This window comes from Gymnogyps californianus, chromosome 1 (genome assembly GCF_018139145.2).
Source record: "Gymnogyps californianus isolate 813 chromosome 1, ASM1813914v2, whole genome shotgun sequence".
NCBI classification, from domain to species: domain Eukaryota; kingdom Metazoa; phylum Chordata; class Aves; order Accipitriformes; family Cathartidae; genus Gymnogyps; species Gymnogyps californianus.
Window position 1 is genome coordinate 149682284 of NC_059471.1, and position 13360 is coordinate 149695643.

The following is a 13360-nucleotide window of genomic DNA, read 5'->3' on the forward strand; positions in this document are numbered from 1 at the left end:
TTATCCTCTCTCACTCTGTTTCATGCTCTCTCTCACAATGAGGACATCGGTGAAAGCAGACAGGTGTCCCTTGGGGTCTGAGGGCCTGCCTGGACATACTGGACACTCTGCTTGACAGAAACAAAGGAATTGGAGAACACTTGAATGGCTCTGTGATCTGGAAAAAGACCCCAAATGTTTATTTCTAGGCCACTGGTATAAAATTGGGGTACCTTGTTACTGGTTAAAAGTGGCCATCTTCTGATTATTGTTTGAGAGCCTGTAGGTCCTAAAGCAAACTACGGGTCTCACCTGTGCTTCTAGTGGACAAATATCTCCATCACAGGAAAAAAAGAAGAAAACCCACTGCCTGAACCAAGGTCCCTAAGCCACCATTTGACAAACTGAAACATTTACGGAGGCTGGAACTATATAATCTCTTGTGTCACAACAGACCCTCTTTTACACTCTCCACACCTACTGATAATTGAAAACATCAGGGGTACATGCCTAGAAAAGTCTTTATCATACCTGTTCTGTGAACTGAGAATTCCCATTTCCAAATCTTGCAACCCAGTTCATTCCACCAGAATAGTATTTTCTAGATGATCTCATGAGCCCCTCCATGCCCACCTACACGGTGGTACAGTTATCTTACATCTCTCTGTATTTCATTTACTGTAAAGTGGCTAGTAGTACACAAGCACTCAGCCATGTGGAAGGCTTGAAGTGCCATGTTATGGTCCCAGGTCCTCCAAAGACTGGGAAAGAAGCATGGCAAAGGCAATATGGAAGCATTTATTATGGAAGCATCTCTTAGAGGTGGCAAAGATTGTATTTCAAGGCAACAAGCTGAGAAGGCCTGAGGAAATGATAACAGTAAACCGTGCTGAAACTGGATGATTCAACTAGCTGACCCTGATGTCATTTTTGGCCTGGAGTGCTCTTAGCTGCCTTTGAAAGGAGGGTAAGTAATGCCTCAGAACACTAATGCCTAAGGCCTCCTTGATATAAATGCATGAAAATGAAGGCACAGTAACAGAAAGCTCTCTTATAAATCCTGCTGTCCACCTAGAGAAATAAGATAAACATTCTTGACTTTCCTACAGGTATGTTGTGGCACAGTGATACCCTGTGAGGAGTTGGGACCTTTTCCTCGTGAACAGTAATTACATTGCAATCATTTAACAATTACTGCCCTGCAGTCAGAAACCAGACTTGTTCTCAGCAAAGAGAAACAAAGTCAACACCAGTCTTACTGGAAAGACTGAAAAGTGAATGTGATGGCTTGCTATGTCTGAACAGATCATTTATCACAAAATGCATTCCGTGAGAATTTTGCTGTCAAATTCCATTAGGAAGAAGCTGTAAATGCTCAAAGACTTTGCAAGGTCTAGAAAAAGCAGGTCTTGATGAGAGCCAAGAAATAACTCTTGAAGGCAATAAACCAAACCAGAAACATGGAACAGTCCTATGAAAAGAGCAAAAGGATGGGCTTCGCTGTTTAAGATAGTCTATCTTCTAAAGTTGGACTGACATCACAGCCCAGGGAAGAATGATTCAAAAGAAGTAAAACTCAACCTGTAAGAGCAGAAGTGACACATCTTTCAGAGTGAAAAGCCACTTACTGTTGTGGGAAGATGAGACAGTAGCAAGTAACGGGTGAAGAAGCATTCTGAATACAGGGCTGGACTTAGAATAGCTTCCCTGTCTCCGTATGCACCATGGGAAAAGGCTATGAACTGCTCTGACATGGTTGCTGTGTGGATAGTGGATACTTGCTGGAAGAAAGACACAATCTTCTAGAAACAGGCTGGTAGGTATGTGCAATAGGTTTTTGAACAGTTTATTTTTTTGGAAGATACTTCAATTTTCAGAAAAGGCTTGATTTTCTATGGATTAGAGTAGTTAATAAAATAATGCTTACTTTCACATAATCCATCAATCATAACTTTCCGAAAGAGGATGGTTCCTCTCATTTTATACTTGGGGAAGCAGAAATGTAGAAAACTAAAGTTTCCAAGGTCCTGCAAAAGCCAGATGCAAGATAGAGAAGAGAAATCAACTGTCTTAGACCTCAGCCAGGTGACCATTTGGCAGTGCAAATGTCATTTCCTAACATGATGAACCGTTCTTAACAGGGGCTGTATCACAGTCTGTTATCTAGTATCGTTCTTACATGAAGAGAAGATTCACATCTATGAGAACTTTTGACCCTTTAAACCAACCTTACATGAAGTGATAGAGGGTTGGGATTTTTCTTCTGAGAGTGAGAGCAAGTCACTTTTCCCTGGAACTGTTCCCTTTACATGCTGCTGCCGATGTTGTCGATGCTGTTGTGAATGAGACCCCAGTTCACCATCCCACTGGGCTTTTAACACTGTGTGAATAATTTTCTGTATTAAATAATTAAGTGTAATAGCTAATAAAGTACTTCCCACACTGTTGCATTGTGCAGTCATATCATTATTTTTGATCATTCATAATGACATTAAAACCCCCAAGTGCCAGACTGAAAATAAATCTGTCACAATGTTGCAGCAATATGCAAATTCTCTGGATACGTGTGCTGTGAGGGAAAAGGTCCTCTCTCGCTGAAGCTCTTATACAGCTGCTTTAACATTTTTTTCTGCCTACTGAATTCTCCATTGATCCTTCAGAAAGTTGGAGGATTGCATAGCTCTGGCTGATCAGTGTTAGAAATTTCACACATTCTATATAGTAATTAGAGGATCTATTTGTGTGCAGAAAATTGCTACCCTTGTCCTCCAGGAAGGAGAACATCCTGCATTTAAACAACGAATGTAACATGGGAAGCAGCAGATCAAACAGCCTTTTTGTCCTGCACCAATTGCTTCCATCACAACATGAAAGGACAAGTTTTTTGCATGAAGAGGGAAGTTTGTTCTGTGTACTCATTTCATTCTTGGCCTCTTTTTTGGGGGCACCAACAAAGAAACCACTCTGCTCATGCCTTTCTGCAACATCCATTTCCAGGATGAGTATACTTCATACAGGATTGTCAACCAGTGTTCAGAAGGAAGACTTTGATGTTTCCCGACCCAGATTCAACTAGAGGTATGAGCTAGGATTTACTGCGAAATTCCATTTCTCATCATCCGTCTAGTTTCTTCTGTTACATTCACCTACCAAATGTTTTTCACACTGCATGACTTGTTTAGGTGGAGTCACGCCTATGCCGTCTCAGAATATAAGCATATGCACAATAGAAAAACTTTAGTCTGGCACTACTTTCTTCTCCTTCAAAGTGTCGGGAATGGCCAGACTTCCCCTCCCACACACACTCGGGAACTGGTGAGGAACTCAGTGAAATCTAGAAGTATCAAAGAGGATTCCCTGTACTTTCACATGACAGAGAAAGCAGTTACTTGCTTGCTAACTCCTCATTTGCGGAAATTGTTGCTAAATCAACCTCATCCCTGAGCATTCTGTTGCAAATTTTCTTTTTCTGTACTAACTGGAAGATTTGTTGTTTGAGGCTCTACAGTTAGATCAGGTATACTGTTTAACTTGATGGGCCAGCACTCTAAAACACCAGAATGTGGTTCCTCTTTCTTTTAATGTCACTGCCTTGTAACATGTTGGCAGCACAGACTCCCGAGTAGTTTCGATTTAAGGCCTGGAATAACAAAAGCAGTTGCTTTGGTCCTTGGCTAGTGGGATGCCCTTCCATGTTCTGTGAGAAAGTCTCAACACCAAGCTGCTGTGAGAGTGCTATGGCACAGACTGTGCTACAAGAGGCTCAGTTACTTTCTCAGCCTCTCTTTTCTCTTCTTTCTCCTGGACTTATGGGCAGATAGAAATTCTGTCAGGCAAGCAGCATCCAGGAACAAGTCTACCTGATGACTCTCTGTTCCAACCCACTGATGGATATAAAGGACTGGGATGACCTGATCATCCATGTCCAGAATAATTAGCCCAAGTATTTCTTCACATCAAAATCACCTAAACATGTTGCTCTGACATACAGTACTTTTAGTATTTACTTTTGCAGAAAGAGCTGACAGAAAAGAGTCTCATTCTTCCTCCCAGACCTGTGGACATGAAAGACCATATGGTCAAATCTCGACATGATATGTATGCTATGCAAAATGCATGAAACTCCTGGCAGACAGGTAATCACAGTAAAGAGAAAGCAGAGCAGTGATTAATGAGGGGTTAAGATTTTTTCCCTTTTCTAGTGTATTTTCAAAACCCTTGAGCCTGATTCAGCAATTCCTTGAGAGCCTCAGACTGACTGCACACATACACTGCAGTGTCTGGTCGTGCACTACAGAGATGTCAGGGATTTCTGATCGTATGGCTGCTGGGCTTGTTGGAGCAGCTGAGATTAATTCCAGCTGGGCTAAGGGCTGTACAGAAGATCCAGAGGGATATAAAATACGTTCAGACTTCACCCAGAAAAAAATTTGGGGTGAAAAAGGAAAGCATTTCTGGGGTAACGTACTGATGCATTTTGCAACGGGGCTGAGATTAATCCACAGAAGTAGGTAAATACATTGCACCCAACTTTTATTGCAAATTATTCTGATGAGACAGTACACAGGGAGGCTCTGTGGCTGAGATACTGATGTGTTTGAACATGGAGACCTGGGATGTCTGCCAGGGAACTTCAATAAAATGTAGAAGCACAAAAAGATGTTCATTAGCTTAAAAGCTATGGGTTTTAATTCAGTTTTTAATTTTCTAAAAATCCCTTTCCACGTTTACTTTTCCTTTCAGCCCTGTTTCTGTTTTTCTTTTCCTTACATCATTTTTTGTCCAATCATTTCTTTCTCCATTTTATTAATACTTTCCTCTTTCAGGGTCTTTGGTTTATTTTTTTTCTTTCTGCCTTTAAGGATATTCTGTCCGTTCCCACTTTCCATTATCTGTGTATGGCTTTTGCTCCCCTCCAGTTTGGTTTCTCTCTCTTTTCCCGCCAGACACTGTCCTTCCTGTTTGTTTAGTTCTCTCACTTTCTTCAGTTCACACACTCTCTTACCTGACTATTCCTAGTTCTCTCCATGCTCACTATTTCTTACCCAACATCAAGCAGAGCTCTCTTCCTTTTTGTTGAATGAGGTATATTTTTTCCCCACCCACAGGTCCTGAAACATATTAGCTATCTAACCCCTTCTTTTACCTTTTACAGCACTTGTTCCAACCAAAGGCAGGGTGGTGGTTGGAGGCTGCCCTTCCTATTGCACTGGGTGGATGACTCAGCAAATACTCCATGTCGAGATGCTGCCCCTCCAAAACAGAAAGGGTAATACTGAAGCTGAAGAGAGGAAACAATTAGATGACTGCTTAGGTTAAGAACCTGCCAAAACCAGCAGCGAAAATCTGCAAAGTAAGAGCCATTTGACAACCAGAATTGTGTGACCAAACTCCATGAGAGGGAGGCAGCTGCCTGCTCCATGGGCTCACGTATACATTTACACAACCTAAACTACTAATTTATACCACCATACTTCATCTCAGACCATGTGATTTTTAACTAAATATGATTCCTATGTCTGTTGGATGGACCTGAAGTGTTTTTCCGTGCTGAGCAGGAGACCACTCAATTGTAACCAGTTTTCCTGACATTTTTGTATCAGTGCACAATGTCTTCACTTTGCTTTCTACATGTAAGCTGGAGAAATAAAACACTGTGATGAATGATGCCAGGGCAGCATCCTAAGCTATACAGGTATTTCTGAAGGTACTAGAATGAAGAAGTACAAAAAGCATTAGATTTCCAAAATTAACCAACCTTGTTTCTGTGGTGCAAGGGGATAGATTGGATATAAATTTCAGTTGTTTGTGAAAATACTGAAGCCTCTATCCTGACCAAGGAATGACAGATTATGGTTATGGTGAGAAAGAAGAATGCAAGTAGTATGAAGCAGCCAGTGTGACTTTAGGAGAGACTGCACAAAGATCTGTTTATAGGTATAAATGTACAAGAAACGGAGTAGTAAAAAGGGAACAAAACCAGATGAGTCATTTTGCAGGTTTGAGAAGAGATATCAGTGCATCAAATGCATGATAAATGCTGACTGAGAGGAGCTTAAAGAGGAATATAGAAAGGCAAATGCATCAGGGGAGAAAGAAACACTGAGGACATGTAGATCCATCAGTAAATGGAGACTAAGAAATAACCATGGGCGACACTCATGACTTCCACTATTCAGAGGGTCATAGCTCTTCCTGGGATCACATGGGATTATATGCCTTGTGCTGAATGTGAAACTTGTTTGACATAGTGCACAGAAGTCTGAACTCTGCTACATGAAAATGACATTAAAGAATGGCAAGAATTCAGAGTAAAGTAGCAGTGACAAATGAGGGACTAAACTAACAATCTGAGGCAGGACAGATGGTGTTGTTACAGGCTGCTTTACAAGTAACATCCATAAACACCCAGGGAAGAAAGGTGCTGACAGTGTCTGGTAAATGGAATAGGCTTGTGATCTGTAGTCTCTCTGATAGTCATAATTCCACAGAGAAAATCCCCAAGATTCCCTTTCCACACGCAGACCTGGATTTGACAAAGTATATGAACATGTGCTTTACTTTATGCATGGGAGTAGTTCAACTGATATGTCTTCCCTGGTTTGAGATGACAGGGACAGTGGTAGAAAATTCATAGCTCTTGGATTACTAGTCCTGCCCTAGCTAATAAGGGGATACATAAAATGTTCCCTGAAAGAAAAAGTAGATGTGGTTCATCAGTAAAACAGCCCATTCCAGGGAGCTGGAAAGATCTGAAATTCCTGCAGGAATATCCATCCCCATATTAGCACGTACGTTGACAGATGGCGCAGATTCATATGAACAGGAGTTTTAAGTCGCTGTCTTTGAGTTGAAAAGATAAACCCCAGGCAGGTTTTGTAGAGCAGCTGGTCCTTCATGGAGTGGCGCTTGTGGGGATTTCTTCTTTAAGAAGCTAGGACAGTGGTAGCTGTGAGCACCCCAGACAGCACAGCACCTCTCTTTCCCTTCAGTAGTTTTCTCTGGAAAAAGCATGAAGCAGCAGCAGCTTGCTCCACGCAGGAACTGGAAAATAGCTCACCAGACTGGCTGGAGAATTTATAAAATTAGAAAAACAAAGCAGCAAAAGGCCTTGGCTCAACAGCATTACTTTTAAACTGTCTGTCTCTTTGAAGTAACTAGTCTTGAATCAGTTTATGAGCGTCAGCCAAGACAAACACTCAGGTCCATTTGGGAGTTTTGCTTCAGAGCAGCACATTAATACTCTGTAAGGAGATGCAGGGCATGTAGTAGATGTTTTCTTTATCAGCAGCCCTAATCATCCCAAATCTCTCTTGCTCATTGTTAGCACACCCTCCTGTCAAGACTGCATCAGACACAGATGAGCTGTCTTACACAGTGCTTAGATTTGTCCTGCAAAAAAACTGGGATAACTGATCCTCTCCTCCAGAAAATGTGCCACACAGGAACACAGGGGCTCTGGGAGGCTGGCCTTGTTCCTGCCTGGCATGCACTATCTATGCCAGCAGCAGCTGCTCCAGCTAACACACCCCTCTTCTCTATGGCCTCCCTGGAGACTCAACAAACAAAAATACTGTTCACAGAAGATGGCCAATAAAAAGGACAGGTATCAAAGGGACTTGCTGACTAGAGCAACCGATCTCAACAGTAACAGTATGTTTAGTTAGGAAAGCCCTTGTCTTTCTACCCCCTTCACATACTTTCTGTAAGTGTTAGGAGATGAGCCCTGACTCAGACTTGGCTCCTTATTCCTACAGCTGGCCTTTCAATGAGTAAATCCTTGCTCTTACCACAATAACTAGTTGCAGGGCTGGATTATCCATGCTGATTCTTTGCAGTCAGGCACATATGTGATCCTACTTAATGTCTGTGCAACTGACTGACTGCTTTTTTTCACCTCTACTATCAAGAGTAGCAAATAAGAAGGACATGTCTCCTCACAGAATGGGAGTGAAGAAATAAAAACTGGACACAGTACAAGATCTATTCAGTCAGAGACTGCCACCTTTTCTGTTGTTATGCATGTAACACACAGGTAGCACTGTAGTGCATTATATTACTTCGTACAATAGTGATTGCCACGCTGCTGCCTGCAGCAGGAACTCTGCATATTAGGCTTCCCCCAAAGCTGTTCTGCATGGGCACATCCCTGTGGTGGCTTCTGTAAGAAGCTAGGGTGATAGCAGCTCTGAGTACCTCAGAGATCTGTCCCAGTTCCCTTAGCAATTCTCTCTGGTAAAGGTATGAATAAACGGCAGCTTGTTCTACCTTGCACAGACGGAGAAAACCATGATCCTCTGTTGCTGCTGCAGATCATTCATTCCAAGGTGCCTTTAGGAAACGGCCGTGCAAGGGAGAGCTCTGTGGTGGCTGCTTCGGAGTTACAAGTCAGTTACTTGCTGTAGTTGAAGGTTAGCTGCAGCACTCACTGCTACGTTAAGCACCACAAGGTTGGAGAAAACAGAGCGAATTTTGCCAGCTTCAGTTCTGTGCTCAGTTCTGTTCTGCCACATTCTCCTGGGGCTTGTCGCTAAGGCAAGGACACAACACCTTCAGCTAACCAAGTTTCCTGCTTTCTCGTTGTCAGTCATAAATCTTACAGCTCCCTCATTTTAGAGTACTCTTCAGATAGAAAAGAGTGATGTTTGGGCACAAATTCTAAATGAGACAAAGCAGATTAAACAAAGGCTGGTTTGTGTTTTATTGCTCAGGAAATGGCAGACAAATCTGTCTTCAGCAGAGATCTCATGAGCATTTAATCTTGCCATTTCACATGTAGGAAACGCTAATATCACTTAGCATCTCATTTCTTTGTCTGGGGGACTTGGTTGGTTAGAGGGCAGAGGATGATGGCTGTGCTGTAGTGATGGTCACCCAAGTGACAATGAAATCCTTTTGGACTTTTCCAGGTGGTGTTCCTGGGGACAACCTCCATCTGCAAATGTAGTTTGTTTTTATATCTTGAGTGATAGGACACAAGGTCTGGCCAAGCAGAGGGCTGAGGTAACAACTTTCTCCATGCTGGGAGACTCCCACATCAGAACATATTCTAGGCAAGTTCAGCTTCAATCCCAATGTGCAACGTAAAAAGAAGCAGATTGTGCCCCCCAGTGTTGGCCCACATCAGTCCAAGTGGTCATCTGGGAGAGAGGGTTTCCTTCTTCAGAGAGCAGGTCGAGTCAATATGGAGTAGGGAATGAAGGCTGCAGGCCAAATCCTTATACTGAACAGACAATGGCAAGTTACACAAGGAATTTTGATGTTTCCAAACTTGAGTCACTGAACTGGTACTCAACATAATCCAGTGTGAATATACTGCTGGAGGCAAGTCTTTTTGCTGTATTAGTTATTTTCACAAGTTCATTCCTGTTTTTCTTCCCTGTAAATTCTGTGGTTCCATTTTTAAAAAGTTTTTTTATTTTCCTGAAGGTATTTAATTAAAATAGCAGTTTAAGAGTTAGTACTATTTTTGGCATACAGGCCAGACTAGGATTTGAAACAGATTTATTCTTTTTGCTGACTAACCTTTTGGGTGGGCAGGACCCAACCTGAGGTTGTTGTCTGATCCTTAGCTGAGAAGACTTTATTAAGACTCAACTATTCTGGTCATAAGGAAAACTTCTTTTATATTCTCACTTTTACTATAGTGCAGTAGCTGGGGATGTAGTTTGGAAATTACAGAATCATGGAAAATTGGGCTAAGAGGGACCTTGTGAGATGGTCTAGTCCATTCTCTGTCTCAAGGTAGATCATACATTCCTAAAGTGTTTCTAAAGAAAGGTTCCCCTAACTTAATCTTAAAACCTCAAATTATGGAGATTCCACAATATTTTTAGGCAATCTGTTCCAATGTTTTGCTATCTGGAGGATACATGTTTACCCTCAGTTGATTTTGTTTAATACTTTGTTGTGCAGCAAAACTTGAAAAGGAGATTGAACACAGGAAATTAAGACACAGGAAGTACAAAGAACCTCCAATATCATCAATGCCAATTCCTTACTGCTAGAGGCAACCATGTCAGGTAAAGCTTTCTTTGTATATGTACAGAGCTCAATATTTGAACTGGTTGAACTTTCTCCCTAAATGCTCAAAACAAATTCTGCTGAGAACCTCATCTTTCTCAAAGTTAAGAATCTCCTGTAAAGTAGAGCCTGTAAAATGAAAGGTAGATCCGTCCTGAAAATTACAATTCCTTCTGAAACAGATGATGATACTTCTAAATTTCCCAAGACAGTGTTTGAGATCTCAAAAAAAAAAATCTGTCCTTCACCAGGACTGCACAAGATACTCCTAACTTTCAAGAGAACTACATCTGAGATAGGATAGTGATATTGGGCTCAGGAAAAAAAATAAAATTGTGACTCTTCTAAGAAGAAGTCCTAGAAAGTCTCTCCAAGAAGGAGAGAGAGGCTGGGTAGGAGTAAAGTCAACACAGAGTTAATAAGAAAAAGTAAGACCAAATTCAGTAGAATTGGAGAGCAAAGTTTCTGAGCTGAGGATGAGGAAGATGTCAGGTTAGAGATGGGCGGAGCTCTTAACTTCAGTGATGCCCTAAATGTTTAATGTGAAGGACAAGCATGACTGTCAGACATGATTGTTCTCATCTTTACCAATGTCATAACTGATGCTTCAGACAGTATTTGCCAACCCCAATGTATCAAGGTATCCTTCAAGATACAACCCCATGTCTTAAGGTATCATTGAAGATATGAAATGGCATGAGGTACCTGTGTTTAGGTGTCTGGATTCTACTCCTTATGACACACCACTGAATTTAAACCCCAAAGAAGAATGCCTTGTGTAATCTTAAATTATGTGAGGTCAGAATCTTTGTCCTTGTCCTGCAGCAGCTGTCCCAGCTTAGTTGGAAGAGCTTGTAGGTTATAATCATACCCCATGGTGCAGCTATACTAGCAGAATGCCATGGCCCAATGGACAGGACAATACTTTCAGACAGGACCTGCTGGGGTACCAAATATTATCAATGACATCTTAAATTCAAAACTAAAGCAATCCAAACCATCATTGAGATGTAGCCCTCCCAAAAGAAACATTTTTTTCTAAAGCTCATAACTCAAAATGAGTCATGCTTGATTAACTTCACTTTGGCCAGGAGACTAATCATGGGTTGCTATTTATAATTTATTTAAGGAAAGTCAGAGAGAGCATTAGAATAACATTTAGAATGGAAAACATGTTATAGCTTTAACATAGTGTTGCTATTATAACTTAATGAAAACAGAGAACTAGGAACCTTCTCTATTAGCAGGTGTTGCCTTTTTTTTTTTTAGTGTGTCTACTCTCCAGTGAAAAAGTTATTAAATATATGTGAGACTCCAATCCAGAGAGCAACTGTCCAGCTCAGTTATTGGTGGGGTAATAGATCAGAAAGTTTCACCTCCTCCTTCTCCTCACAGCTGCCCCGCACACATGCACACACACACAGAGGCCAGGAAACTCTATGCCTATGGCACCTACCTTGGGTTTGAAGGCGATTAATTTCAGGACCATCTCAACAGTGAAGAGGCCAGTGAAGAGCATGTTGAGGATATTCATGGCTTCCTTGAACATGCAGCTCTGACCGTAGTGCTGAAAAATAGCATCCCGGCAGCAGCATGAGGAACGAACATATCCGCTAGTTAGGAATCCACAGGGCCCCTCCTGATCTCCCTTTATGTTGAGGTTCTCTAAAGAAAAGCCCAGCGCGCTCCATTTTTTCAATTTAGAATTCCCATCTCCCTTCACACATAAGCATTTCCATACCTCTAGCTATTTTTGCCATCTGGTTCTGGATCTCCTATCTTTTTAAAAAAAATCTTTTTGGGTGGGGCTACCAAAATCACACTTATCATTCCAGTTGAGGGCTCATTATAAATTTGCATAATGGTACAAGACAGTCTCCAGTTGTGTTTGTTATCTCACCCTTCCCTAACACTCGGATTACTTTTTTGTTTGATTGCTACTGCACAGTGAACAGAGGTTTCACTGAGCTGTTCATAATGATACCAAGCCATTCCCCAAGTAATTACACTTAATTCAGGATCCTGCAAAGTACACGAGCAGCTCAAATCATATCTTTCCAATATGCATTATCTTGCATTTGTCAACTCTGAATTAAATTTGCAATCATGCTGCCCATTCACTTAACTTTATTAAGATCTTATGAAGTTACTCTCCATCTTCTATTGATTAATTCAAGTAGTGTCTTCTGCAAAAGTTGCCACCTCACTCTTCATATCCCTATTTCCAGATCGTTATACTTGAGACTGATTGCACTACCTTATTCTAAGGTCATCTTCCAGTTCATGTTATAAGACCCCATTTGTAGTTGCTTAACTTTGATAAACTTTAACCAGCTGGGACGAATTTTCATATTCTGCATTGGATCAGGGTGATTTATTTAAAGGAGTTTCAGTTAAAACAATTCAGCTGCAGCTGAAAGCCAGGCCAGGGAAAAATATATTGTTGAGCCATTTTCAAAATTTCTTGTAACATTTTCCTTGAAAGACTCTAGTACTTGTAGGACTCTGCTTAAAAACTTGGGATTCTACTGGAATGTGGCTTTTGTGTTTGCTGTCCGTTACGACATTTGACCCAAATCTGGCCACTGCATAAGCCTTTGAAAAAACTATACTTTTCTCAAGATGGATCTAGAGTTCCTAGAATCTCCAGAGATGCTGTCCTGCCTGTGGGCTCACAAACTTCTCACAGCTTCTAGCTCTACCTGCCCTGGGCATGCACCATTGTTGCAGCAACTGAGCATGCTTCAAAGCTTCAGAATGAACATAATAGTCCCTCTCTATTGCTTCATGACAGCAGGGCAGTAGATGCTTCAGCTGAGAGTGGAGCACTTCCTTGTGCTCATGCTGCCTCACTCCTTTGTTGGTACCTTAGGCAAGACAGCAGAGGAAGCCTTTTCAATGGGGACAGGAAAGAGCTAGACCAGATGAAGAAAAAGTAGGGAGGTCAAGAAATCTGGTGAGATTGGACTGGAGACAGCGAGAGAAAATAAGGTGAAAATTGACTGTGCATATAGACTTAGACTGTTAGTGAGTGATAGGAAACTGAGGCTAGTTTTCAGGGGAGGCTGGGAGTGGGGCAGATTGGGATTGATCCAGTGGAAAACGTATTGGTGGGATGCTAAGGTCAAAAGGGAAGTTGGTGTAGGAGTGCATGGGGAGTTGGACTCACAGTAAGGGACAAACTAGAGAAGGGAAGAAAGTGTAGCAGACAATCAAATGGAAAGGGCAGAGAGAGACCAGAAAGGAGGTCCATGGAGGGGTAATTGCAACTGGGAGTCTGTGTAGTGAGAAGAGAAGGACTGGTTGAGGAGTGGGGATCTGGACTGTCTGGGCCACAGACCAGGGAAGAGAGTTCAGA

General features: G+C 41.7%; 1 protein-coding gene across 2 annotated transcripts in view; it reads right to left on the reverse strand.

Annotated features, from left to right (window-relative positions):
• The window catches only part of CACNA1C (calcium voltage-gated channel subunit alpha1 C), a 487530-nt gene that overhangs the window by 57826 nt on the left and 416344 nt on the right, over positions 1 to 13360 (reverse strand). For both annotated transcript variants that reach the window (XM_050892845.1, XM_050892854.1), the window contains exon 30: positions 11459 to 11569. In XM_050892845.1, the coding sequence (XP_050748802.1) occupies positions 11459 to 11569 (111 nt within the window). The remainder of the gene's footprint in view (positions 1 to 11458; positions 11570 to 13360) is intronic.